The sequence below is a fragment of the Tympanuchus pallidicinctus genome, unplaced genomic scaffold, assembly GCF_026119805.1.
Source record: "Tympanuchus pallidicinctus isolate F22 unplaced genomic scaffold, pur_lepc_1.0 scaffold24, whole genome shotgun sequence".
In the NCBI taxonomy this organism is placed as follows: domain Eukaryota; kingdom Metazoa; phylum Chordata; class Aves; order Galliformes; family Phasianidae; genus Tympanuchus; species Tympanuchus pallidicinctus.
Window position 1 is genome coordinate 5,121,431 of NW_026294741.1, and position 26,800 is coordinate 5,148,230.

Genomic DNA, 26,800 nt, shown 5'->3' on the forward strand with positions numbered 1-26,800 from the left:
ATATATCAACCATTTCTACAAGCAGATCAACCACAGAGACCTACAGCCCAAAGTCAGAGGCTGTATTCCTATCAGCTTCTATCTCCTGCTGGGAACTCACTGAGATTCATCTCTGCCAGACCTAAATACTCTTTGGACAGGCTACAAGAACTATGCTAAGCTACCCAAAGATATCATTCTCATTTTACTGCCATAATAAAGGCAAGTGGTTGAATTTCATCAGATCTTAGAAGTTAACACAGGAGTGGCAGGAGCAACTTACAGAGGAAATAAGGACACATGCAGGCAGCTCATTTTAAAGCTTCTACACTTCTTTTCAGAAGGTTTAATAGCATGTTAAGCCTACAAATCATAGATCGCCTGAAATACAGAACAATCAGAACAACCCCAGTTGTTTTGGTACAAAAGAGTCATTCCAAGTGAGCAGCTGGCTTTGGAAAGTGTCAAGACTTTGGGCAGAACTACATGCAACAAAATGAAGCATTAACATTTAACTCACACTTTCCATATTTTCATTTGAGGCACCAAGTTTTTCATCTGGAACATCTGTCCTTAGAAGCAACTATGCTTGCTACGTATTTTGACTACAAATTTCATCAAAACATTTTAACATACAATTTCAGGGACCCAAGCATCCCTGACAGAGATGAGCTGGAAAGCCCCCTTTAATTATTTTCTCCACTATTTGTCTGTTGAACAAACTTTAAGTTCCTGGAGTTTTTCACTTAGATAGGTGGTATCTGCCTCTGTCAGGTTTTCTGAATCTGACAGATTTTCAAGAAACCTGGTTCCTGCACAGGGCTTTCCTGTGATCGGATCTATGACATTTCCAACCTTGAAAACAATTTCAGCCAGTTCGTGTTTCACGTGTTTGCTCCTCCGCTCAGGCAAAGCTTTAAGAAGAACAATGTCACCAACAACACACTGCTGCAATGGATCATGGGCAAAATAGGTTTTCCTCTTGTTAAAGAACTGTGGAAGGAAAAAAAGGAAACTTTGGCATTAGGATTCCGAACAAAGCAAACTTTTACACCACCTATTTGTTCCAGTTTTCTCCACATAAACGGAGAAAATACTAATTGTTCCCTGTTTGAAAAGCATCTACAAGTAAAAATGCTCTCATGGCACATCAACATATAGATTCAAACACTAAACATGCTTACAATTATGTATGCAGAAGAATGCCTGCAGAATCTATTGGAAAACTGAGTAATTAAACATTAGTGTGAGCTCACAAATCTTACTTTTCCAACTCAGAAGTGCATTGACAAAGCACTTCAAAGAAACATTTAGCAGACAACGTGTATAGGAAGCATCCTGACAAAACACACTGCTTGTCATCCTCTGTACTCATCCTCACAGCCAAATCACAGCACAAGTCCTTTAGGGAACTGGCAGCATGAAGAGTTATCAACAATTGTATGGGTCAAATTAATAAAACATTCCTCTGCACAGTACAAAAGTTATCTGGCAAGATAAGATAACCAGCTTTTACCTTTAGTAAGTAAGGATCTAGTACAAGCCTTGTCACTCTCACTTTGGCAGTTTTCTGCATTTTGGTTCCTATGACTTTCCCTACTATCCATTTTGCATGGACAGCTCCACGTGGTACAGACATTGTTTAGTTATGGTCATCCAGTGCCTGGCAACAAGCAAGCAGACATGTTATTTTAACACAAAAATAACCAGTTTCTGATCAACAGGAAAATCATGATTTTAGTTCTAGACTGACAGCTTAATTAGATTTTGTGGGAAAAACAGGGCAGATACAAGCAGTTCAAAACACTTTGTGGTACTCCCTCAGTCTTGTATTACATCATCAGAAGATGAAAACATGCCCACATTTACAGGGAGTTATTTCAGGATGGCAGTAATGCTGGAAGTAACTTTTAGGATGAAACCTTATCCCATAGGGTCAAAAAATTCCTCTGAATAACTCTATTTCATACATGAGAGAAAAATGCGTACCCACTGAAATTAGTATGACTTCATACTCCAGCAGCTCACTTTGCTGGAATAGTCCGAGCGTATTCTGACCGGAGCTAACCCAAACACAGGAGCCTATAAACGCAGCTCACAAAGTCACTTACTTGGGTATATCACATGATTACCAGCCAAGCTCATGGAACCTACAGTAATACACTTCTCAAAGCAAAAGGCATCATGCTGCGGGTGCTGCCTTACCTACAACAAGCACGATTAGCTGTTGAACTCATTTCTGCAAGCCACTGCACTTCCCAACCCTATTAGTTCTGCTTAGACAGGGCGTGCTTTCTGTATCACCCAAATGAGAGTCACAGGAAAAGCGGATGGTGAACACCAAGATGCTTGGGTCTATATGAAAATTGCTGAATGCTCAGCTCCTTTTTCCACCTATGCACTGCTAAGCACTACCAACACCTGCTGAACCTTCCTTTTTAACACCACGCTCGCTCAGATATGCAAACCATTAAAAACAAAAGAATAAAGGAGCACATACACAGCACGAAACGCCTCACGCAGCACAGTACGGGGCTGCTTTTACCATCCTCCACTCGGCTGTACGGCCCAGGGGCCCGGAAAAGAGAAGCGTGAGGAGTCCTCCACCTGCAGAACAGGGCTAACTACCAGCACGCGGCCGCTGGGCGGGGAGAGGCAAGCAAGAAAGCAAGCATCTCTCACACGCACAGCTGGGCTGCGAGGAGAACGGGAGGCAGCGCCGCAGAGAGGAGGAAACAGACACAGAGAAGAGGAACGGACACAGAGACGGCCCTGGGGCCCCTCAGCCCTCCACAGGCCTGTCCGCCAGGCCCAGCCTCCCGTTCCCCGCTCACCGGTTAGCTCTGAACGCCCCACGCCCCGCCCGAGCCCCCCCACAACCGCCCGTCCAGCCCAGGCCCGCTCTCAGCCCGCCGCCCCCCGGCCCACTCGCTACCAGAGCCTTCGCGGCGCCGCCTCACCGGCCTTAAGAGAGCGGAGCCGGAAGGGGCGGGGCCTCGGCCGGAAAGGCCGCGCGGCGGGGGGCGGGGCGTCCCGGGGAGGAGTGGAAGGCGCAGGCGGTCCTCCTGGGGGGGGGGGGGGGTTGGATGTACCGCCCTTATGGGCGGCTCGTTCCCGTGCGCTATCGCTCATTTGGAGAATAAATTTTCATTACCCGATCCCTGGCGCAATGCGAGGCCATCGTCTCCTGTCGTTTTGCTGTTACCTGGAAGCAGAGGCTGATCCCACAACTTCCTTCTGGGGAGTTGTGGAGTGATGATGTCTCCCCTGAGATCCCTCCTCCAAACTGAACCATCCCAGATCCCTCAGCACCTCCTCGCAGCACTGAGCTCCAAGCCCTGCACAGCCCCGTTGCCCTTTGCTGGACATGCTCCATATCTCAAAGGTGGGGATTTTCCACCTCAATAAGTGAACCACCTGAATTGTGACCTGCACGGTTGTTGTTGGTTATGCCACTGTGTTAGAAATTCAGCTTAAATCTGTAAAATCAGTGGTTAATAAACATCCATTCTACAAACGTAACACTGGAAAAAGCTTGGCTGTGCCCTTATTTTGAGGCAATGTGCTCCTGCCTACATGAAGGCTATCTTTCTATTTTTTTCCTGTTCTTTTAAGTCTTTATCACTTGCATTTGGGCTACTGCCCACTTCCCAGGCTTTGTTGTGCCATCCTCTGTCACCACTGGCAGAGGGCAGTGAACACGGCTGCTTTGTATGGCTGCAGGCTCTGAAATCACTGGATCCATTGCTGTCCAGGGAGTCATTTGGGAGTTTATTATAGTTCTTACAGTTGAGGCTCCTGGGCTGCTCCTGCTGGAGTGCCTTATTGCTTGAATTACAGCGGAGCAGGGAGGAGTTTTGCTGGCACAGGCAGGAAATGGTTAAGAGCCCTTCGTATCACCTGGGAAAGCGATTCTTTGATTTTTCAGAGGGCGCTAACATGCTGCACTCCGTGGGAAACAAAGGGAAGGAGATCAGCTACAACAGTTGGTCCTGGATTTTATTTTCAGCGGCAGCGTGCGAGAGCTGGATATTGATTTCTGAGAAATAAGAGATTCTGGGTTAAATATTCTTTTCTTCGCTCAAAAAATGATCTGTGAAGTGGATCTGATTCCAACTGGTGCCTTGAGATAACTTCTTTCTGACTGAGAGGTAAGAACAATACTCACAGCACTGACCCATTTTAAAATAGGGAATTCTTAAGCTGTTCCATGGGCAGTGCAAGGAATGCACTCAGGAGTAAACAGCCGTAAGAAGCCCACAACACTTTCCATTTTCCTTTATGGTGCGTGTGCTCCGTTTGCTTGCATTCATTTCTGAGCTTAAGAACTAAGAGAACTCCAGTGAATAGGGCAACCAAGAGCTGCAGTAAATGCTTCAGCAATGACAGCAGAGTTTATCTGTGTTAATAGATTGTTAGTAATAGTTAATAATTGCACTTGATGCATCTTATGTCATTTTCTCTTAAAATGCTTCCTGAGCCTTGTTTCTTTATACTCCATTGCACTCACAAGGGTTTTTGTTTCTCTGTATGGGCTTTGCTAGCAAAGGGTACAGCTGCTGCCCTGTTCATGTGCTGGACCCAGAAGGACGGACTGCTTCTGGGGATGAAACACTGGGATCCTACAGTTTCCATTAATTCTTAGCCTGTATACAGAGGGACTAACGGCTCCCCTTAAAAAGCAATACTGACTTCTTGTGTGTGCCCCAAAAGCATCTGTTTTCACTGAAGTTTGACTTACTACAATGTGTATACTTTAGGCAATCACTGAGAGCAAGTGCCATGTGAAGGGAAATACCCAATGGAGAGCCCTGTAGACTCTCCTTGTAAATTCAGAACTGAAAGGGAATAGTACTCTCACTCATGGCAAGGTTAATTGCATGTTCATTGATGTATTTCTTACTGTTTCAGTAACGCACGGAATTTGAGGGTTTATTGAGCTTTTGGGGAATACTGGTTTCATTTGCTTTGTTTCTGCTTTCACTGAATACAGGCAGTACTGGCTGATGCAGGGGTTATTTCCCATTTTGATAAGCTGTGTAGTACAGTGGTGTAACCCTGCAGCCTGTGAGTGCTGTGCTACAGATAAGCATCAGTCACTGCAAGAGTGGCCGTGCCAGTTATTCTGGCTATTGCTCACTGTTCCCAATTTCCTTCCCCCACGCTTTACACAGGCACTGATTTCTTCCTGTGAAGAAAAGGGGAGACTGTAACCCAGTTAGATTGGTGGATGTCACCCCGACACGAAGAAAGGCAGCATTGGGACAATTTTTTTCCTGCAAATCATATTCCTCATCATTGTGTTCCTGTTCCTCTCATCAAGCAAAGCTTTTTATCATAGGTAGCTTCCATAGGAAACTGTGGACTTTCAGTTTCAGAACTGTCTGTTGCCAGATTCTGCCTGGACAGGAAACATTGACTTTTGGGCAACCCTATTACCCAACATTAACCCCTATTGGATTAATATTGCATTTGGGAAGCTACACCATGCTCTGCTCAATCCCATTTTGTTGCTCTGGATCTCAGGGTTGGGTGCCCCTGGCAGCAGTTGAAACAAATCACTACAGCTCAGTGACAAAAATCAAGTCTTGAAAGAAATTATGCACAATTCACACTTACAAGCTGTGATAGTTAGCAAATACCTGGAGATGGTTGCACTTCAACAAAAGACCACAAACCCAGATCGCACTATTTGGCACGATTTCTCTTATACAAAAGTTCTTCTAAAATCCTGACTGTTAAGTGTTTTTGCTTATGTTGGCAGTATCTGATGTTCACTTGCACTATTTAGTGTGAAAATCTCTTATATTTCTTTAGCAGAACCATCAATTAAAATGCAGTTTACATATCTTGGGAAAATTCGATATTCAAAAATGTTTTTTCACTGAGTCAGAATGTACTTTTCCATGGAATAAAAACTCTGGAAAGGAAAGAAAGAAAAAAAGAAAAGCTATTGGAAACACTGAACAAATTATATTGTCATTTCAACCAGGTTATATAAGAACGAACGAACTTCAAAGTGAAGGGATCTGGTGTTTTTTTTTTTGTCGTATTTTGAGAAAATAAGTGCATTCTTCTGAAGCAGTTCAATTCTATCTGTTCAGCATTTTCCATATGGAGCTCTTTGAGAATGTTCTGTACTGGCCTGAACTCCGAGTTCCTATTTCACTAAATTGGCTGTTTTACCTTACGTGCTAGAAATGAGTTATGAAATTTCTTCTCTTTTTGTCTCCAGCCTTTAGGGTTTCTTCTTGGGTGAACAGAAGAAGGGTTTGTGTCCAATATTCCATTCTGCTTTGCAGTTCTACTGCCTTAACTGCTATTCCAATAGTGAAAATATTTGCATTAATCCTTCGGTTTTGAGGAAAACCAGACAAGAAAGAGCTTTGGAGTGGAACAGGTTAAAACAGCTGTGCTATTAGCTCTGCTGCAGCTTGCAGATTAGAGATAAGTACTTGCTGGAGTAGTTACTGATGGTTTGGATGCTTCCACATGATGCCCTCCCTGTCAGTATTACTGCGGTCACATTACACCATACTCCTACAGTGATTTTGTGGTTTTAAAACATTCCTTTCCCTTTAATTGAAAGGACCTTCATGTGCCAAGCAGAAGGACCTGAGCTCTGCTTAGCAGCACACACTGAGATGTTGCTGGAATTATAGAGGAACTGCACTCCGAGTTGAGATTTGTTTTGCTCTCATTGAAAGAAGCATTCCTCCAAGAGACGAGGGCTTACCCTGAGAATAAGGATTTGGTATTTTCCTGGATATCCTTCATAGGATAGGATGGGGGTTGGAGCTTCATGATCCTTGAGGTCCTTTCCAACCCAAGCCATTCTATGATAGGATCATGGAATCACAGAGGTCGGAAAAGACCTCCAAGATCAGCCAGTCCAGCCCTCCCCTGTAAGCCGATCCCTAAAGCACAGCGTCTTGTTCTGATGCATTTCGGTGTGAATCATCCTCTTCTAGCACTATTGGCACCTTGCAGCAATTAAGTCTATTATTCCTCATCCTAACCACCGTGGTCACAAAGAACAGACACAATCCTACCTCATGACATTTGTCCCTTCTCTGTACTAACCAGTACTTTCCATTTTACTACAGATTATTTTCTAGCCCTCAATTTGGGATCTCTTCCCAGTTGTCCCATTATCTTTCTTGAACTGTGTTGCCCCAGACTGGACAGAAGACTTCAGCAGAAATAACAGCCCCAGCTGGAGGGAGAGGACTCTCAAATTGATCTCAGTGGTGTCAGCAAGATGAATTTCCTCCGGAGCTTGTCTTCTCCACTCTGAGTTGTCCCCAGTTCTTGCTCTCAATACTGGCAGACATCTGTTTGCTTTGGTACCTAAGTTATCCATTCTGTCCCTGCAAGTCAAAAAGAAAAGCTTCTATATCCAGTTTACCTCCTGTTTAGCTATTTTTGGACAAAGGGCACATGCAAAGTAAGTGGAAAACGCTCAATGTGTTTGCAAGCCAATTTATAGCTCTGCAAAAGAAAAGGAAGGGACAAGGTATTTTATAAAATATTGGAGGGCACCAATGCAGCTTCTCAGTTTAAACCTAAGCCTTTATTTTGGAATTGCTTAAGGACAGATTGGAAGTCTGCTATGCTAGAATAGCCTTACACTGTAGGAAACCAGTAATGCCTCAGTCTCTTTCTGGCCCATATAATTCACAGGTACTAACTGGGTTGTGCGAGTCTGAGCTGTTAATTTTATAAAGTTTTTCTTTTTCTAAAGACAAAAAAAAATAAAGAAAATTTTACAGGCTGACTTCTTGTGCTCACATAGAACCACCTGAGGATTGCACAGTGCTGATCCCCACTATCATTTAACCCCAACTTTCAGCATTTGGTTTGCCTGGTATCCACAAACCCCTCGTGGCAATGGAAATTGCACGTTGCTTTTTATTTTTTTTTATGGTATGTAGTCAATTGCATTTAGAATGTAAAACTTTCAAAAGGATATTGCGTAGGCTGCTTCAAAATTGAATTAATTTCACTTCAGAAGAAAAACTGCTGGAAAGAAATTGTTCTAAATAGCTTTCATCGTTGTGCATTTGTATGGCCAAGAGAAATTGGTAAATTCAGCTTAATTTCACTGCGTATATTTATTCCTGGTATTTGTATAATTTCAGGGATTTAGGATCTCGTAATGTGATGAAATTCAGTAGGTTGGTTGCCCAGGGAGTCATAAGTGATGCAAAAGCATTGAGTTGCATTCGATACAGTAAGGTTTTGCTGTATGCTGTAGCTCTATTTACAAGCAAAGCTTCCACTGAAGCATTTAATGTGAAGGCATAGTGGTACATACAGCAAAGACCTTTGCTGAGGAAGATTTTTCTCACCCTCCTTTACCTATCTAGCCACGAAAATGTTACTGGAATTCCTAGCCCCTAATGCAGCAATGTTTGGTTGCAGGTGTGGCTGTCCTTGTAAACTGAAAAAAATATGTCTATCCGAGGCCTGAAGAAGAAACAACCAAAGACTTTTAAAGTCAAGATTATAACGGTGGACGCTGAGATGGAGTTCAGCTGTGAGGTAAGAGTCCCCATGAGAAACTCTTCTAATCTCATTTTCGGCTGGGAGGAATTGTTTGTCCCAGCTGAAACTAAGATGCTTCTATTCATTCTGGCTCTCCAGTCAGTCGGGCAGCAGAAAGCACCACTGTAGAACAACATGGAAGAATCCAAAAGTAGCAAGTGTTCAGTTGATGGATGAGTTGGGCTGCATCAGTTTCATTAATAAGATTAATTCCTAATATCCAACAAAAGTGAAAAATGTGCAAGTATTTAAAGAAGGGTTGTTAGAAAACTGATGTCTATTGGATCTGGCAATTCTAATGAGCTGAATGCCTTGTGGGGCATTTAGCATTTAGTTTATTAGGTCACTCAGACAAAGCACATAAATCACAGGCAGTGTGTTTCTGTGAATTATGGATGTAGAATACTTGCAGACAGAATGGTGAAAATAAAGAATTTGGAAATCTTGGTTCAGAGCTCAGAGTCCTTGTTAACAAATCCAGCTTGATATATTCCTTCCTTTGCTCTCTTTCCTTTCTCTCCGAGTACTCCTTTCTTTTTGGGTTGATTCCCTGCTTTCCATCCAAATAGTGCCCAAAAGTTTATTTTTTTGCCATTAAGTTTAGTGACCGATGATGCGATGAGACAAAATCATCTTTTAATATGTGGCCAGATAGAAGAAACAGATGTGCAGGCTCTTCAATGAAAAGTGAGATACTGTGATTAAATGTCCCAAAGTACACACACAAAGTTTGTTTTCTGTGTAGCTGGGGCAGTAAATTACTCTCATTCTGCATCTCCTCTATTAAGTTGCCTTTTTTTTTTTTAATACCAGATTAAAAAACAATCCTGGCTAAACTAGGCATTAAGTCCTACCCCTAGAAGACAAGCTCCTGTTCATTTATGTCAGAGAAGCATAAAGGCTTGGCTCATTGCCACTGAAATAGCTGAGGTGTCTGAAAGACAGATTTGCTCTGATTGTTTGGCATTTCTGCTCTGTGCCCCTTTGATTTCCCCTGACCTACTCTCCAGACTCTCTCATTTGTCTAAAATGTAGAGTAAGATTTTTACAAATATTAATAAAACTTCACCACGTCCTCAGAGACCAGCAGTACAACCCTCATTCCCTCTGCTCATAAAGTACCCGATGCTGTGATTAAATGACTGCAGCTTTGAGCACTTGGAGGAAAGGAAGTAGAGCATTACAGCTCTCGTGCCTTTGCTGTAGGCAGTTTTAGGTGTGTTTCATCAGAAAGCTAAAAGTGTGATAACATTTCTTGGGAGAAAAAAAAACAAATAATAACCTGGTTTGCCTGCCTAAAAGACAGCAAGATCATTCAAGATGAATCTATTTTGCTTAATTTCCTTTTTCTCTTCCAGATGAAGTGGAAGGGGAAGGATTTGTTTGACCTGGTGTGCCGAGCGCTTGGCTTAAGGGAGACTTGGTTCTTCGGCTTGCAGTACACAATGAAGGGAATGTGCACCTGGTTAAAGATGGACAAAAAGGTATACAAAACAGGAATGGTAACCTAGCCATCTTCTGCTCTTGAAGGACTTCTTTGTCTTTCTTTTTTTTTAAGCTCAAGACCTAAAGGAACGGGTTAAGTGACAACCCATAATTCTGGATGATATATGGCTTTAGGACTGAATCTCATAGTGTTAATCAGTCTATTTGTACACAGTTTGGTCTGAAGTGTCACCCACCAATCACCACCACATACCCTTACTGTTAATGCATTACTTCGTTGCCTGCCCTTCTGAACTATGAACAGGTCGCATTAGCCACACTACAGACCAAAATCAGAAACCAGATAATGTTATTCTGAAATGTCTCTGTGTTATTTTCACCGCTGATTTTTTATCTTTAAACAGGTTTTAGATCAAGAAATTCCTAAAGAAGACCCCATTAGCTTTCATTTTTTGGCTAAATTCTACCCAGAGAAGGTAGAAGAGGAGCTGTTACAGGAAATTACCCAGCATTTGTTCTTTCTTCAGGTCAGGAATGTTTTTAAACCTTGAAATCCTTCTATGTTCATCCTAGTCCATTTGTATTTGATTTTGTTGGCTGTTCTTAATCTCAGAATGACTCTGCTGGTTTCAGTTGTATCATTGTCCCTGTAAATACCTCATTTTTATGAAACACAAACATCCCTCCTAGACACTACGGTCTCACATTCTGGTAAGCTGAGTGTTTGACTTTTGCAAGGGTTTTGTTCTCGTAATGGCTTCTTACTGTTTGTGCTAGAGAATGGGAGTTTAAAATTACAGGGACCTGCAGTTTTGTGTAAACAACTTTTCACACTGTAATAGGATGGAAAGTACCACAATAATAGTGGGGTAGCAAAGTCTTTGGCTACTGCAAATGAGAACCAATCCAAATACAGCAGCCACAGATACAGAAATGAAGGAAAAGAACTGCTTACCTTTAGAATCCTTTAGATATGCAGGAATCTCCACCAAGAGCGCCTCACCAACCCTTAAATGAGATCTGGGAAGGGGTGGATCTTGGCTCCATGCCTTTTAGTCACTCAGGTACATGGCTTGCACCTGAGCCCCCCTGAGTTGGCTCTGCCTTCACACCAGCTGCTCAATCACTGGTTCAGCAACTTTGGTGCCAATTCCACATCTGGATACTTCAGACTTGTTTAACTTCTAGTAGTCTTTGTTAAAAATAGGAAACAGTTCATTCTAGGCTGGACTGCCTGGAGGACTTTGTTTTTGAAGCTAATGGAGAGAAGGCTGCAAAACCAAACATTTTGGAGATGTTTATTCTGTACGCTGATAAGGTTTCAGATGGGAATAAATAAATGAATAAATAAAATAAAAACAGATCAGTTATGTAAATTAGTTATGTAAATTAGTGACCACAGATTTTTTACCAGACTTCCTACGCTTCAGAGTACTGCCCCCAGTTGTCAGTCTGGGACTGAATTTCTCCAGGTTTGCCCAAAGAGCTGTGGGTTCCCCATCCCTGGAGATGCACAAGGTCCGGTTCGATGGGGTCTTGGGCATCCTGATCTGCTGGGGGGCAACGAGCCCATGACTGGGGTTGGGACTTGATGGGCTTTAAGATCCCTTCCAACTCAAGCCATTCTGTGTTAAGGTGTATCCCCTAACTGGTCAGTGGTGATATAGTATCAGGTGAAACCCTCCTTTTTATTGGCTTTAAGAGTTGTTTTCAGGCCTGCATCAACTGGACTCCTCTGGCTGCAGCTAATGTTGGATGAAGAGAGTCTCGAAAGCTTGTCATAGTCCTCCTAGATCTGCTTAAGTCTTAAGTAACCATTCCCTAACCTAGTTCTTTCACAACAAGAAGATCTAGAAAAGATCTGCTATTAACTGTATGAACCTATGGAATGCCTACACAAGCAATTGTGATGGCAGTTGTGAAGGTGAGGAAGAGGGAAGGAATAGTGATAAATAGTAAGGGACATACAGACATTACCTGTATCAACTGCAGATGGAACAAGACTCATGACTGCAATTTATCCCTGGAACTAAAACTCCCAAGCTCCTAAAAGCAGCCCAAGTGGTTACTGGGAGGTCTTGTTGTATAAGACTATAGAAGGCATAATCACTAGAAAACAAGAACCTCCTAACCTGTCCTTTGTAAGTACCATGGTGGGTTTTGCAAATTAAAAAATTCCATGGAACAGAAGCCATCAGAAATAATAACAGTAACCCCATGCATGCACTGATGCTCACAGCCTTGCACAGGCAGCTTTCCTGTTTGCTACTGGCATTTCTTTTATCCCAGAAATTCAGTGTTCTATGACCTCCATAAAAAGTAGTTATCTATATAAATAAAGTAAATAAACAATTCAAAAAATAAAAATAAAGGTGCATCAGCCTAGAAGAGGGAAGCCATGCTGTGGCTAAAGAGCAGTAACCTCAGTTACCTGCAGCTGTAACAGTAGGTGTACAGGCACTGAGGTTTGGATGGTCACTTGCTTTTTGCCCCAGCATCTGTGCCTTCCAGCTTCTCTTCTGAATTTCTGAATTTTCTGGCTCTTGCAGCCTTCTACTGTGTTGCTTTGTTCTGGTATCTGTCAGCAGTATGTGTCTGTGCAAGTAGATTGGACTATGGAATAAAGTCAGTCTGCATCTGTAAATAAACAGTGTACGTACACTGGTTCCCTGAGGAGGATGTGCTAGCGAAGTGATGGGGAAATACTGTTAATCCAGGGGTTAATACAGTAATTAAAACTTCATCTAGAACCCTTAACCATTCAGGGATTTGTTTTTTAAACCAAGTTTGGAAAGGAATGAGAGGGGCAGAACACTTTTCCTAGGCTTTTAATCCTGATTTCACTTTTCTCTCCTTGAACCTGCCTCGACTAGTAGATGTATAATTAGCAAATTCTTCTCATTCCAAAGTAGAAAAACAAGACAGGAACAAATTGAAACTTGCAAAGTTTCCTGACTGTAAGAACTTCAGATCACACCTGGATGCTAACAGGAGGACATGTACTGACATCTGGATGCCTACAGATTGCAATCCTCCTGTTTCAGATTTTGCATATTCATATAGCATAATGTCTTTTTGTCAAGGCTGTGAATAAATGTAAATCTCTAAAGCTAAGTTTTCTTTAACAGTTGGATAATTTGCTCCTTTTACAAGGAAGTTGTATTTATAGAATTGATTAAAACCAACAACAAAACGACCCAAAACCAAACCAAAGACCTCCAGACGGTTGCAGGGTATTTGTCTCAAGTCGTTCTCAATTCTGCAATGTATTATTTGCACCATGGAATATGAATGCTGGAGCTTTCCAATTTGGAAGAGAAGTGTTTTCATTCTTTCCATTTTAACAGCTTTGAAAGAATTTTCCCTCTGCTATAACTCAGGTTCGTATACTGTGCTTACCAGAGACTGAATATAAAGAAAAACTTTCTTGATGGTTCATTTCAGTTCACGGTACCTCCAGTTCCTAAATGTGTCTGTAAAGGCAACTCGGTGCTATCTCGAGTAATTTTTCTTCTTTAGAAATGTATAAGACTGCGCATTATGCAAAATTTTCTTATCTTTGTGCTTGTTAATGGGCCAAGGATGTTGTATCTGAGAGGCGGATTTGCGAAGATTAATTTCTTCTTCCTCCTTTGGGTTTCCAGGTAGAATTACCCGATGGATTTAAAATCAAGCAACCTTGTATGAACTGTTACCTCTGATTATGCTGGCACCATAGATTACTTACACAAAAAGAAAGCTAACAGACTCTCTACCGCTTATACTGCTTTTATTTATAAGCCCTGTGTTTATGTTGTGCATAGACCGCTGTAATTGAATAAATCTATTGTGCTGTGAAGCAGTTTTCCCTTTGTGGGGTGTCCTTTATTCTGTCCTGCTGGGAAGCTTGGAAAGATCCTCTTAATGCTTTTCAGTATAATGCATCTGTTGCCACTCAAAATGCAGCTGGACACAGCCCTTAGCTGTGACACAGTCCTATTTGGTTGGACCTGCCTGGGCCAGGTGACATCCAGAGGTCCCTTCTGACCTAAAACTTGGATATTTTTTGCGTTGCAAAGGTGCTTTTTATGTGTTTTGTAGCAAAGCTACTCTTTTGTGCTTATGATTATGTAGCCCTTTGATGCTCTTTTAGATGGCAAGTCAAATCACTATTTGGTATAGCACATTTAGTAGGATGGTTTTTAATATCTGAGTAGCTTCTGTATCATTGCTCAGTGCTGAAGGTAAAATCGTTACAGCTTCATTCTGGGTAATGAGTTGGTAATAAAAGGGAGCATGAGAAAGGTCCACAGTTCTACCTGTATGGAGAATCTAAAGCAAAAAGCTTAATGACATGAGACCTAAAATATCCTCCACCAATTTATGAGAAAGGCTTTTTCCTCTCACTCTAAATTGAGCAATGTGATTGAAAATATAACAGTTCATAGAATCATTGAATATCCTGAGTTGGAAGGGCCTCCCTGCATTAATGTGGGAGATAGCCCACTGCATTGCTGTGAACTTGGAATTAAGACATTCAACTTCGTAAAGGTCTTAAATATGTGTGTATATATATGTAATGCTAAGGTTCCCTATGTTTCTGAATGTCACTTTATTGTTAACTTGTTGTTAACTTTTTTAACTATTGTTAACTTGCTGTTAACTTGTAATGGTGATAAGTGGTGCCAAGTTACAGTCTAGGCATGTCTGACTTCATGTCAGCCTGACGTAAGCCCTGACTTTGAGCTGCTTCTTTAACTTGCTCCTATTTTTTCCCCAATTTAGGTTAAGAAACAGATACTGGATGAGGAAATCTATTGTTCTCCAGAGGCAACAGTTTTACTGGCTTCTTATGCTGTTCAAGCCAAGGTTTGTGCATAGCAGTGCTCATATTTTAGCCAAACACATATAGAGTGTGATACATAAAATACTCAAGTGCTAAGCTTTGCTGTTAAATTGGGTCATGCTGGGAGGCACAAATGCTGCTGGGAAAAAAAGCATTAGATGCCATTAGATTACCATTACAAGGGTTTGGAGAAGAAATTAGTTTGCTGTTTTATGCTATGCTTTCATAGTTTTCTGGGATTTCTTTGCATCTAGCATTTTAATATAATTTTTCTCCCAGTTGGAGTTATCCCCTGTTATAAAAATGTCCATGGATTCAGAGGTGCTGCGCAGTGGCAGGGCAGTATTCGTTAGCATCTTTCAGAGCATGGTTACCTTTGTGCCACCAAGAGCCCATGGTTCAGATGAGGGGAGCCTGTTTTCTTGTCCTCACACTGTATGGGACAACCAAACCAAACTTTGTGTCATCAAACTGCAGCCATCAAGTCCTTCAGCATTCTGTACCTAACAAACTGAAGTGTCTTCTTTCTTTTCCCTTGGGACAGTATGGTGACTACGACCCAAACTTTCACGAGCCAGGCTTTCTTGCCCATGATGAACTTCTACCCAAAAGGGTAAGTCTGTATTATGTATAGAACCAAAATCTGCATCTCCCCTTTGGGTGCAGCTTTGGGTCTAACTAGAGCAATACAAACTGATTGTTTGCCTTGCATGTGGCGAAGTGGCTGAGCTGTGAACTCACTGCTGCATTCACAGCGCCTGGGAGAGGCAGCACAAGTATTTGTGTCTTCAAATGAAATCTGCCTCCTTCCTTCCTCCGTAGGTCCTCAGGCAGTATCAGCTGACAGCAGAGATGTGGGAAGAAAAGATTACTGCTTGGTATGCTGAGCATAGGGGTATTGCCAGGTATGAAATAATTTCATTGTTTGGAAATCCTGTATTGATCAGTAACCACTTCTTTGCGGCCTTCAGTGAAATTTGGTGTTTGTAACTGAGCAAAGAGATACAGGGTTGCAGGCTGTGCTGCTAGGAGCTTTGCTTGTTAAGAAAGGGTGAAAAAATCCATTCCCCCAGGGTAGAAGTATCATTGCACATAGGGCACCATGTGCTTGTAAACTGGACTAGCTTTGAAGTTGAGAGCTTTCGCGGAGCTTCACAACCTAAAAGTCTAAAATCTGATGTATTTTATACCCTGTAAAATAAATAATAACAATGATTAAAATCATGGTTCAAAAAGCTGTCAGTGTACTTAGGAGGATACCACAGCACCACGGGCATCGAGCCGTAGTTCCAGGACTGAATTTTGGTGCTACTCCATGTGGATGTTCAGCTGCTTCTAACACATTCAGAGTACCTGGAAATTCAATTAAACATGAGGTGGGAGCTGCTGGCACCACAGCCAGCCTGTCCTGTGATTTCAGTTCAGTTTTTTATTGGCTCTCCTATGTTAGCACTATCTTTCCTGAATATTTTCCTCAAGACTTGATGCCTCCGTTTGGAGGGAGAACAACAGGGAGTGGAGAGGCTTAGCTGCTTTCAACTCAGCCCAAAGCACTGTTTAGAATTTCTCTACCAGCTTTGCTTCCCAAAGGGAATATAAGGAAAATAGCAGTAGAGGATGTCTCCAAGAAGTGATGATGCTGGAGTGGCAAAATTAACCCACAAGGATAAGACTGGACTTGAATTTTAGTAAAGATCGCACTATATGTGACTCATATCAAAATAGATACAGCTTTGTCTTCTTTAGAGATGGTGTTTTTATATTCCCTTTTCTGTTGAGAGTAAGACAGTGAAATTAAAGAAAGTACGAAGGTCTAGAATGGCTGTTCTTTTTGAAGTGGGAAATATACTGTCAGTTAGGACAGAGAGATTGGACACAAGTGTAATCATCGCCTTATTCTCTAGGGATGAAGCTGAGATGAACTACCTGAAAATTGCCCAAGACTTGGAAATGTATGGTGTCAATTATTTTCCCATTGCTGTAAGTGCTGTATTTGAGCAGTTTGCAATTGCTGCAGGTGATGGTAGCGCTGTTCTAAAATCCTTCAGGGAGTCTGGAGCTGGCATTCCTGAGTTCTGCTGTTCTCTGCTGTATGGAGGCTCTGTAGCGACTGTCCTCTTTTGGTTTGCTTTGGTTTGCTTGCCTGCTGATAGAGTAGGTGGATACAACAGCAAAGGTTCTGCTCTGTGATTGCACTAAGTTCTTGAATGGCTCTGGGTATGTAATGGGAAGAAGGAGAAATAAACGAGAAGTTTGAGCTGCTTTATTCAATTGGATTTGTTGGCTAAAAGTGGCAGCATTCATCGTCTGTATTGTAGAAACAGTCATTTCATAAAAATAAAAATAAATATGGGTGTATTAGAAAAGCATGGCTCGTGTCTGTGGTTGTTAATGTCACCAGAAGGAGTGCTTATCAATATCTGTTGTTTTTCAGCAAAATAAAAACCATACCGATCTCCTGCTCGGAGTTGATGCCAAAGGGATTCATATCTACAGCATTAATAACAGGTTCTCTCCAAATAAATCGTTTGAGTGGAGTGCTATCAGAAACATTTCCTATAGTGAGAAGGAGGTAGGCTGGATCTGATATATTGTTCTTTTAATATGGGCGAGGGTGTGGACTGGGATTCTTGGAACAGGCTGAAAGCAGTCTCTGTTTAAATAATTTGGGGGAGGGGGAAAATCCTAGGGAGCTTTGTTACGAAAACTAACTTGTCCTTCTGATGTGCTGCGTAATCTTGGCTCCCCTAAGAGCCCAGGGCTGCTCTCAGCTCTCCAGAGAGAGCCCACTTTTCTGGTTCCTTCCCTGCTGCTTGTCCTTTGCAAAACAAGTTGGTCTCCATAAAAGATAGTTATTATGAACGTCAGCCGTGGCTGAGTTCAGTTATCTCAGCAGGGATTAGATGATCCATAAAGACTTAATGCCATTTTTGCATGCTGAAGTTATCCCTGCAAATGAGGTCTGAAGCACACTGGCAAGCGGAGGCATGCAGGGAGGTGTACACGTTTCTCTGCCTGAGTTTTTCCAGTTTATCAGTGCATGGTGTCAGCCTTCAGCACTGCCCTTCCAATCCAATTCCACTGAGATTTCGGAGCCCATCTTCTACTTGTAGAAAGCATGGTGGGAAATGGGTGAAATTTGGAGCTCTTTCAAACCGTGTGGCTACATGGAAGGCTGTAATCAGAAAAACAAAACCCGAAAATCACATCAGCGCCAGCATACCTGGAATTTGTCAGCCAAAGGACAGCATGGTCTTTTCCTTTCTTTCTTTGGGCCTCCTAAAAAACAAAACATCAACTCAAAAAACAGGATGAGATCTGCTGCCTGGACTGACACGTGCATACAACAGGCAGGGCAGCCTACAGGAGGGCTCTATCTCTGAAGAATTTCATTTCCTTGACTTTAAATTTCCCCTCTGGTCTGTGAATAACTTCCTATTGTTGGAGAATTGGGCAGCCCTCTATTAAAGCTCTGCTTTATTTTTTCACAGCCTTGCTCCTTGCGAGGCAGAGCACTCCATCAGTTGTTACCTGCAGGCTGAAATGAGCTGTAGTACGTTAAGATCTTGGTGACTCAGAGGGCTTGAAATTATACGCTGCATTGCAAATGAATTACAGGAATAGAGTGCTAACTCATGAGTCACAGAGAGAAGGATCTTAAAGAATGGGGCTGTTTTTTATTATGCAGCCAAACCCAGCGCAGCATGTAAAGTAAAACAGTGCATACTGACCTGGCGGCATGAAAACCTTTTATCTCTTCTGGAAACAGCCTGGGAGATAGCAGTGAAAATGTGAGAAGGCAGGAGCTCTGGTAGTGCTATCTCATGGTCAGAAGAACAAATCCTTCAGGCCTTTGTGATATGCTTCGTTTGCACCTGAAATGGTTTGGGATTCAGATTGGGGTTTGACATCTGCCTTACTTTACACCCAGAAGTCAGATTCCTAGCAATGCATTCTGTTTTTCCTGCTAGCCAGTGCGTGTTCCAGTGTTCTCAGTACAGTTTGCAAGGCACAGGTGGTACTATTATGAAAAATATCGTCCAAACTGGCATCAGATGTGGCTCTGTGGGAGGCTTTATCTTCCAAAATGGCCTGTATAAAGAGAGCAGCCCTGGTTCTGATTCTTGTGAGCAAAGCACTTGGTATCACTCTCCCTGTGTTTGTGGCATAAATCGCTGCTTCCCTAGAGAGAAATGGAGATGGGCAAAAGTTTGCATAAGTATTAATAGCTTCAGCTTTGTTTTTCCTCCTTTTCACTGCTTCCTCTCATTTTTTTCCCCTTCTATCTGAACAGTTAACCATTAAACCTCTTGACAAAAAAGCAGAAGTCTTCAAGTTCTTTTCCTCTCAGCTCAAGGTAAACAAATTGGTAAGTGTCCTGTTTTCCTCCTCTAAAACTGGGCTGGCAATACTGAGCTGTAAACTTGTGCAAAGGCCAGGGAGCATTGAATTTCAGCACATGTTTTCCATAGGATTCTTTTGTCTGGGAAGGCAGGGTGTGTATGGTTGTCTTCTCTCCGTGTTGGCAGAGATGTTGGGTGAAAAATGAGATGCGAAGGAAGGCCCAAATTGCAAAGGGAAATGCAGGTACAGGAAGGGGAGGTGTAGTACATGTGGTGCTGAGGGATGTTGTTAGTGGGCATGGTGGGGATGGAGTGATGGTTGGACTTGATGATCTTAGAGGTCTTTTCCAACCTTTATGGTTTTATGAAAGGGGCAAATCCACTGCGGCATCAGCCTATCTGACTCCTGGTGGGTACTTAATTGACTTCTGCATCTATATTTCTGAGAGAAGCAACAAGGAGAGGGTCCTAATCAGCTGGTTCATTCTGTCATCCCTGGCTGCTTCCTAGCACAGCCAGAGTGGCTGGACCATTTCTCACTGAGCTTGTGGAGGGGCCACCACAGGTGACGGTTCCCACACAACTATCTCTTGGCCTGGACCCACTGCCTGTTCTTTTTCAGGAAACTGAAACCAGACAGCGATGAGGGATGGAAAGAGAGCCCCACAAGCTGTTATGAACTTTTCTAAACTATTACAAATCTGGGTATCAGCCTGCCCTGGATGTCACTTTCTTTGGAAGGGAAGCAACAGCCAGCTCTTGTGCTGGAGTGAGAAATGTCAGTTTCTGACCTGTCATGCTGCTGTGGGGTTCTTTTTCCCTCTGGATGGGGTACAGTTATGTCACAATCACATCTTCTTTTCTTTTTGATCCAGATTCTGCAGTTGTGCATTGGAAACCACGACCTATTTATGAGGAGAAGAAAAGTGGATTCAATAGAAATTCAGCAAATGAAAGCACAAGCCAGGGAAGAAAAGGCCAGAAAAAAGGTACATTTTCTGCTCCTCTGTTACTGAAAATGCTAATTATTATTCCAGCTGGTGCCCTTGCTGTCCATACATTGCTTCAATATGTGTGTAGGAGGTGAAAAAACACAGAAGAATTAAGTGTGGGAACAGCTCTGTGTGTGTATGCAGCATCTGAAGATGTAAGTGATGTTTGTGAAACCAAATAGGTGATCAGAAAGATTTGGGGACACAGCAGATCGATCCAAGCATTCTCTCAGCAGTCTGCAATAACTGGTGTTACCAGTTAGTGGAGTTCATTTCTGCTGAAAGTGTAAGTAGCTTCAGCACGGCATCCCTGCTGAATGTCAGCTCACCAGCTTGAGAGCAGTCCGTCCTCCGTTAGATTAGTTTCTTATGCTGCCTCAGCCCCAGATGCGACTCTGCTGCAAACCCACAAATGTGGTATTTCTCTTTCCAGATGGAGAATCAAAGGCTGGCCAGAGAGAAGCAGCTCCGAGAAGAAGCTGAGCGAGCCAAAGAAGAGCTGGAAAGGCGACTTTTCCAGCTGGAAGACGAAGCCAGGCAAGCCAATGAGGCCCTGGTGAGTAGCACGCCAGCTGAATATTCCTGTGCTTGAAGGGCTTTCTTGGTTTGGGAGCTCTTTTCTTTTCTAGAAGTTGTGGCTTACACAAAACTGGAGAGTTCCTGAAGTAAGTAACGTTGTGGCGCATGTTGCATTTGGCATTGACAGCTGGAGGGATCAACTTCTGTCAGTTTTTGGTTGATGTCTCTGTCCATCTCAGAACAACAGTCTCTTTGCTGTTAGAGACGAGAGGCAGGACAGAAGATAAGAGATTCTAGAGCAGTGGAGTAATACCAAACCCTTCAACTGTTTTTACTTTAAGGATTAACATTTTTATCCCTTGACCTGTTGACAAAAAAATCTTCTTCCTGATTGACTTCAAGGATGAAATTGAAGATGCTAGGCAAGGTAACTACAACAAATTGTTTCCTCTTAGCTTCGATCCCAGGAAGCTGCAGAGCTGCTGGCTGAGAAAGCTCAGATTGCAGAAGAAGAGGCGAAACTGCTGGCCCAGAATGCTGCAGAAGCAGAGCAAGAGCGACAGAGGTTGGAGATAACAGCTCTGAAAACCAAGGAGGAGAAACGGCTGATGGAGCAAAAGATGCGGGAGGCAGAATTGATAGCAGTGAAGCTGGTGAAGGAATCTGACCGGAGGTTAGATCTGCTTGAGCTGGGATTGTGTGGCCCCTCCTGAGTTGCCTAAATGGAGAGAATGCTATTTTAGTCAAATCAGGAGTGTGGGGGTGAGAGCAGGGAGGGACTTTTCCCGAGGTCTGTTGTGCTCTGTCTCTATACTGAAAATCACCAACGATTCAAGAAAACAAGAATACTTGTTTTGCAGAGCCAAGGAAGCGGAGCATCTGAAACAAGATCTACATGAAGCCAGAGAAGCTGAACGGAAAGCAAAGCAAAAACTCTTTGACATAACCAGGCTCAATTATCCTGTAAGTTTCTGTTCTGGGCACCACTTCATCTTGGGAGATAATCAGATATTGATTGCGTGTTTGTAGCCTCACCAAAGTAGGTTGTGTCACATTCCATCTAGCTGTGGGACAAACACCTACAGGACCAGTTGCTGATTGAACACAGTGTAGCTGCAATTGAAGTTAAATTTGTTCAGTGCATTGAGCCTGGAAGTTAAAGATGAGACAAATATTAAAAAGCAAAACCACCACCACCAAAAACTGAACCAACCAAAACCAGGTGTTGTTTGTAACTGGGGAGCAGAGATGGTCTTGCCTGCATTCATGCCTGATGCTGACTCTGTGCCATCTCGGTCAGGCAGTATGTTGTGAAGGTGGTTGTACTGAACCAGCTGTGTTGTCCTGACACGTGAAATGCACGTGGGTGTCTTCAGACAAAGCAAGAAGGTAATGCTAGGGCTGTGTGCCCCAGTTGCTCTTCTGCTTCACTCTTGCTGAGAATGAATTTCCATTTTAGCTAGAAATAAGGAACACTGCAGTCCAGATATTTCTCTGCATTTGGATCAGGCTTGTGGACTGTGGCAGTCCATCTGGGGCCACTCAGGTAGATGGAAAGGACTTCAGGAGCATTTGTTTCTCATAATCTATGGTACCTCATGGAATGCCTCAGCATGGCACTCTTGAAGAAGCTGGTGAGAAATCCAAAGTCGGTCACATCTTACCAACAGCGCTTGTTTTGGCTCTTTCAGCACATGGTCAAGTACCCACACTACTTTGCAACTGACACCAGAGATGCCAACTTTGACAAAGGGTCCATCAAGCTGGATTTGAAGGACATTGACCTCAAGAGACTGTCCTTCGAGATAGAGCGAGAGAGGTATCAATATGCTTGTGGTGTAAATAAAGAAGAATCTATTAACTGTGGAAAGTACAGAAAAGAAAAATTCTTTGGGAATCAACAGGTCATATCCTTAACACCTCAGGACAGTCTTCTTGTTGTAGGTATGACTGGAGGTCTTTTACTGAACTGGTGCAGGTTATGTGTCTGTAAGACTTGCTGTTTTATACACAGAAAGAGTTTCATGGTGGCATCAAATCATGACAGGTCCAGAACCCTCTTGTCTTAGAGACTATTATGTCAAGCACAAAGTTGTTTGTTTGCAAATTAGAGGACAGAAGTTTCCCTCTAGTGTTAGAGTGTGGTATTGGTTTGATTCACAGCCTTTTCCTCCTGGTCTAGAGGGAAATTCTTGGTTAGAAAGTGAATACTGAGGGGTTGAAGTGAACTTCCTTCTCACTGGAGCAGAGAAGTGAGGCTGACATGTAACAGACTCAATTTTGCCTATGTATGTATAGGCAAAATTCTGCTAAGATCTCCTCTCCTTATCTCATTATTGAGCTTTGTTGTGCTAGTAAGCTTTTTGTCTCTGATGTGTGGACTACAGGCTAGATTACTTAGAAAAGAGCAAAAAATTTGAAGATCGACTGAAAGAACTGAAGTCTGAAATTCATGCTTTGAAACTAGAAGAAAAACAGTCTGGGTTTTACTCTCACTGGAATGAAGTATTGGGATCCTTGGATCGCTCCTTAGGAAATGTATGTAACCTAAATTCCTGCCACTTCTTTAAGCATAGTGTGGTCTCTCGTGGTTTGCATCACATTCTCATCTATGTGCTTTGTGGTTGCTATTAATCTATTGTAAAAGTTGTGGCTTTCTTTTTATTCAAGCAGCAAAGAACTAAACTCAGATTTTGGTCAGAAGTTTCTTGTTATATACACAAACACTCTTCCCAAACCAGGGCAAGGATAAGGGCTGTCTTTGCTTTTCCATGTTGTTCCATATATAATAAAAGTGACCTTGAGTAAATTGTTTCAGAGAGAAGGGAGGATGGAAAAACTGAGGGAGGATGACCTATATTCTCTGGCAATGCATTTCATGTTCTTTTTGGCTTAATAAATGTTGATGTAGAGAGGGCATTACATTTCCACGTGCTCTTTTCTTTTAAAGATCCCATCGTGGATGAAAACCTTTGAAACTGGCGATGCATCAGATGTAAATCTTCATAGGCCTTTCCCTGCTTACTCATTAAATCCTACAAGCAGCTGGCCTTGTACCAACAAAATCCAACACACAGTGCCAGTGCAGAAGTCATCTCTTCAAACCAATTCCTTGATTGCCAACAGTGTGGGCACAGGAACCAGAAAACAGATTGTAAAGGTAAGCAGATAAGTAAATTCCTAAATATTGATCAGAGGTTTAGAGTTCAGGGTAGTAAAGTGTGGTTGGCTTTATAGAATCATAGAATTGCTCAGGTTGGAAAACACCTTCAAGATCATCAAGTCTAACCACAAACAGTTCCACAGATGGGGCTGTTTTATCCAACTCTCTCTGCCCCTCAAACAACAGGTCACAAAGCATGGCTGTTCCACAAGTGTGGAGTGCCTTCATTGAAGCATCACTCTGTAACTTCAAGGGAGTTTTTTCTCCCTTGTGATCAAAGCTGGAATACAAAACTTTAAGTCTTGGTAAATGAAAGCGATGCCCGTGTGCAGTAGAATTTGTTAAACTTTATTTATATCAGCTAGGCTTGGAAATGAGGATGTGCTCTGAGACAATTTAGAACAAATATCCTATAGAAATAATGAATTTGGTCTTACAGAATAAAGTCAACCCATTTTTCTTCTTTCTTGAGTGAAGAATAGATGCAGTGTGTTCAAGAAGAACTGTAGGAATGCACAGTCCTGTGCAACTGGAAAGAAGTCAGCTTTCTCCCGGCAGTGATATATTGAGAGTAAAGAAACCCTGATGTTTTTTAATAAACAAAACTGGGGTTTTCAGGATCAATTAGAGGTTGTAGCATATAACCTTCAAGGTCTGAACCTTTGGGGTTGTGTGCTTAAAACTAGAAGGAAAAAAGTTCAGTGTAGCAACAACTGAGAAAGCTGTTCTTTCTATTGCAAATAACAAATGTTTTAAGACTAACCTGACCCCATGCAAGGCTAAGGCAAATAGATCTGTTTCAAGAGGGAAGATAAAGCCATCACAAGGCATCTTGTAGAAGACTCTGGTCAGATGAAAAGGAGAAATTGGACTAAGGCAAAGTAGGTTTTGTTTCAGTAGGAGTTCAGAGCAGAACTAATTTTTCCCATTTGCTTTGCATGTAGGTTCAGCAGCATGACTCAGATGTGATCTACATTTGAAGAGCCTCGTTTCCTTACCAGACTGGTGGAACCTGATGGCATCTGTTTGGCTGCCACAAAATGCACCCACATGAGAACGCTGGTGCAGCTCTGTCTCCTGACAGCCATCAGCACAGAGATGTGGTTCAATAGGTAGCAGTGCCATTTGGCTTCCAAGCAGGTTGCATGAGCTGGGAGCACTAAAACTGCCAGTGTAAAATGGCTCATGGCTTTGGGTACAGTGGTAACCATACACCCAAAGGAGCACTGTTTACTTTTTAATGCACTTTTGAAAAAACACTTTATACTTCTAAGCCTTCCTCCCCTAGGTAATTCTACACACTGACTTACCAAGATGGTTCATTTTGTGTAGAAGGGATGCTAGGTGTTTGGGAGACGTTTGGGATGAGAAGGAAAATTGTCCATCAGCTTGGTGTTCACCTACACAATAGATTAATTCTGGTTTGGGTCCTGTCCATGGGACGTGACTCTTACAGAACTGCTCAACCTTGTAGTGTTTGCCTGCCAAATATTTTCCTTTTCCTCCTCAAATGTTTCTCTGTTCACTTAATTGATTTTCATTTCTCTGTGAGAAATCTCAGTGTGTAATTCCAGATGTAGAATTGGACATCTTCAAATCCTCTAGTTCCTGGGGGAATCCCATTGTTTGGAATGCAAAGCTTCTGTTCTCTCTACGTTTCCAACTAGATCGAGCACTTTCTGTTGCTTGCCGCTTCAGCAAACTTAGCATACATTAACTTGTTTCCCAGCTCTGTGTGACACAGCTTCAAAATGAGACAAAGACAAAAGATGTTAGTGATGTCTGCTAAAGTTGGACTTGCTTCTGATGGAGAGGTGCATGCAGCAAGATGTCTGCCTTATTAGGAAAACCTGCTCATATTTTCTCATTCTGTGTGTGTGTCTGTTTCACCAATAAATCTTCAGTCTGAGGACTTTGGGGAAGCAGGCGATACGCAGCTGTAGCTAACATAGTAGCACAGTTGAGCATGTGAGACATGGTGTAAAAAATAGATGCTAATGGTAAATATCTAGTTCCAAAAGCTAAGACTAAAGAAAATACATGAAATAAAAAGCTTCAATTTTCACTTGCTTGTAACAGCTTTGAACTGAGTGGTGTGTCAATATTGCAACAGCATTAACAAGGCAACTTGCAAGAACAAACATGCAAATCCCCTCTGTATACATCTACAACAAGCTGAGCACAGTGGGGGATAGCATCCGTAGCCAGCTCTCTGCTCAGACTTCTAACAGTCATGACAGTTACATGGCAGAATACACGTAACTGCTATCTGCAACCCTGTCCTGCTGTCTTTTCTCCTAGCCTTAAGAGTGGCTGCTGCTGCTGCTGGAAGGAGGAGGGAAGAGTGGTGGGAAGCTTAGAGTGGTTTGAGTTGGAAGGGCCCTTAAAGGCCATCTGGTCCCATTCCCTGCAGTGCACAGGGACACCCACAGCTCCATCAGTGCTCAGAGCCCCTCCAGCCTGACCCTGGGGGTCTGCAGGGATGGGGCCCCATCACACCCCTGGGCAAGGCCTCACTGCCCTTTCTGTAAACAACTTTGTCCTTATATCCAGTCTAAATCTCTTCATGGCTCTGATACTTTTACAGGTTATTGCATACATAATTTCTGATTTTCCCCAAATCTGGTTTGGGGAAAAGCCTTCCACATGAGATGGAGAAGACACAAGAGGCAGACGCAGATGCTGTGAAAACCCCAATGTTGGGCTGGTGGCATTGGCCAGAAATGGACAGTGATGAGATAGGAAACAGTGAAAAAAAATAAAAAGCAGTTCTGGACTTGTCTTTCTCAGCTCTTGCATGGGGAGAGGAACGGATGAAGAGTGCTGGGACTTCCCTGTCCTCCAGTTTCCTCTTTTATGTCCTGATGTAAATAACAAAGCTTATACCCTTATCCTTTATTTCTCTGTCATATTTGAGCTGCTTCATGGGATGAGGCAGGAGGGAAGTGAAATGCTCCACAGCCACGTTTTATTCATTTCTTTGGAC

The 26,800-nt window shown here is 42.6% G+C and overlaps 2 protein-coding genes across 6 annotated transcripts; one reads left to right on the forward strand and one right to left on the reverse strand.

The window, feature by feature from the left end:
* Positions 1–293: 293 nt before the first annotated feature.
* MRPS17 (mitochondrial ribosomal protein S17) lies at positions 294–3,027 on the reverse strand. Of its 5 annotated transcripts, none has more exons than XM_052689241.1 (4): positions 2,915–3,019; positions 2,480–2,586; positions 1,496–1,642; positions 294–972 (listed from the first exon to the last, which is right to left on the reverse strand). In XM_052689241.1, exons 3-4 carry the CDS (start codon positions 1,616–1,618, stop codon positions 682–684), a joined length of 414 nt encoding a protein of 137 aa, XP_052545201.1. In that variant the 5' UTR covers positions 1,619–1,642; positions 2,480–2,586; positions 2,915–3,019; the 3' UTR covers positions 294–681. The 5 variants fall into 5 exon arrangements, with proteins under 5 accessions (XP_052545201.1, XP_052545202.1, XP_052545203.1 ...); XM_052689242.1 differs by having other exon boundaries at positions 2,480–2,620; positions 2,915–2,933; XM_052689243.1 differs by lacking the exon at positions 2,480–2,586 and having other exon boundaries at positions 2,915–3,027.
* A 151-nt stretch (positions 3,028–3,178) lies between these two features.
* Positions 3,179–26,138, forward strand: LOC128083701 (merlin-like). The gene is made up of 18 exons (XM_052689233.1): positions 3,179–4,130; positions 8,404–8,523; positions 9,885–10,010; positions 10,377–10,499; positions 14,737–14,820; positions 15,342–15,410; positions 15,620–15,702; positions 16,702–16,777; positions 17,232–17,369; positions 19,092–19,166; positions 20,016–20,129; positions 20,566–20,688; positions 21,107–21,324; positions 21,512–21,614; positions 22,343–22,470; positions 23,039–23,189; positions 23,602–23,811; positions 24,759–26,138. Exons 2-18 carry the CDS (start codon positions 8,434–8,436, stop codon positions 24,792–24,794), a joined length of 1,947 nt encoding a protein of 648 aa, XP_052545193.1. The 5' UTR covers positions 3,179–4,130; positions 8,404–8,433; the 3' UTR covers positions 24,795–26,138.
* The last annotated feature ends 662 nt before the right edge of the window (positions 26,139–26,800 follow it).

Coding starts and splice junctions, on each gene's coding strand:
- MRPS17 (XM_052689243.1), bottom strand. CDS start 1,618: ATGTCTGTACCACGTGGAGCTGTCCATGCAAAATGGATAGTAGGGAAA. Junction 973..1,495: donor TAGATCCTTACTTACTAAAG/GTAAAAGCTGGT, acceptor TTCCTTCCACAG/TTCTTTAACAAGAGGAAAAC.
- LOC128083701 (XM_052689233.1), top strand. CDS start 8,434: ATGTCTATCCGAGGCCTGAAGAAGAAACAACCAAAGACTTTTAAAGTC. Junction 10,011..10,376: donor GGTTAAAGATGGACAAAAAG/GTATACAAAACA, acceptor ATCTTTAAACAG/GTTTTAGATCAAGAAATTCC. Junction 15,703..16,701: donor GAGCATAGGGGTATTGCCAG/GTATGAAATAAT, acceptor CTTATTCTCTAG/GGATGAAGCTGAGATGAACT.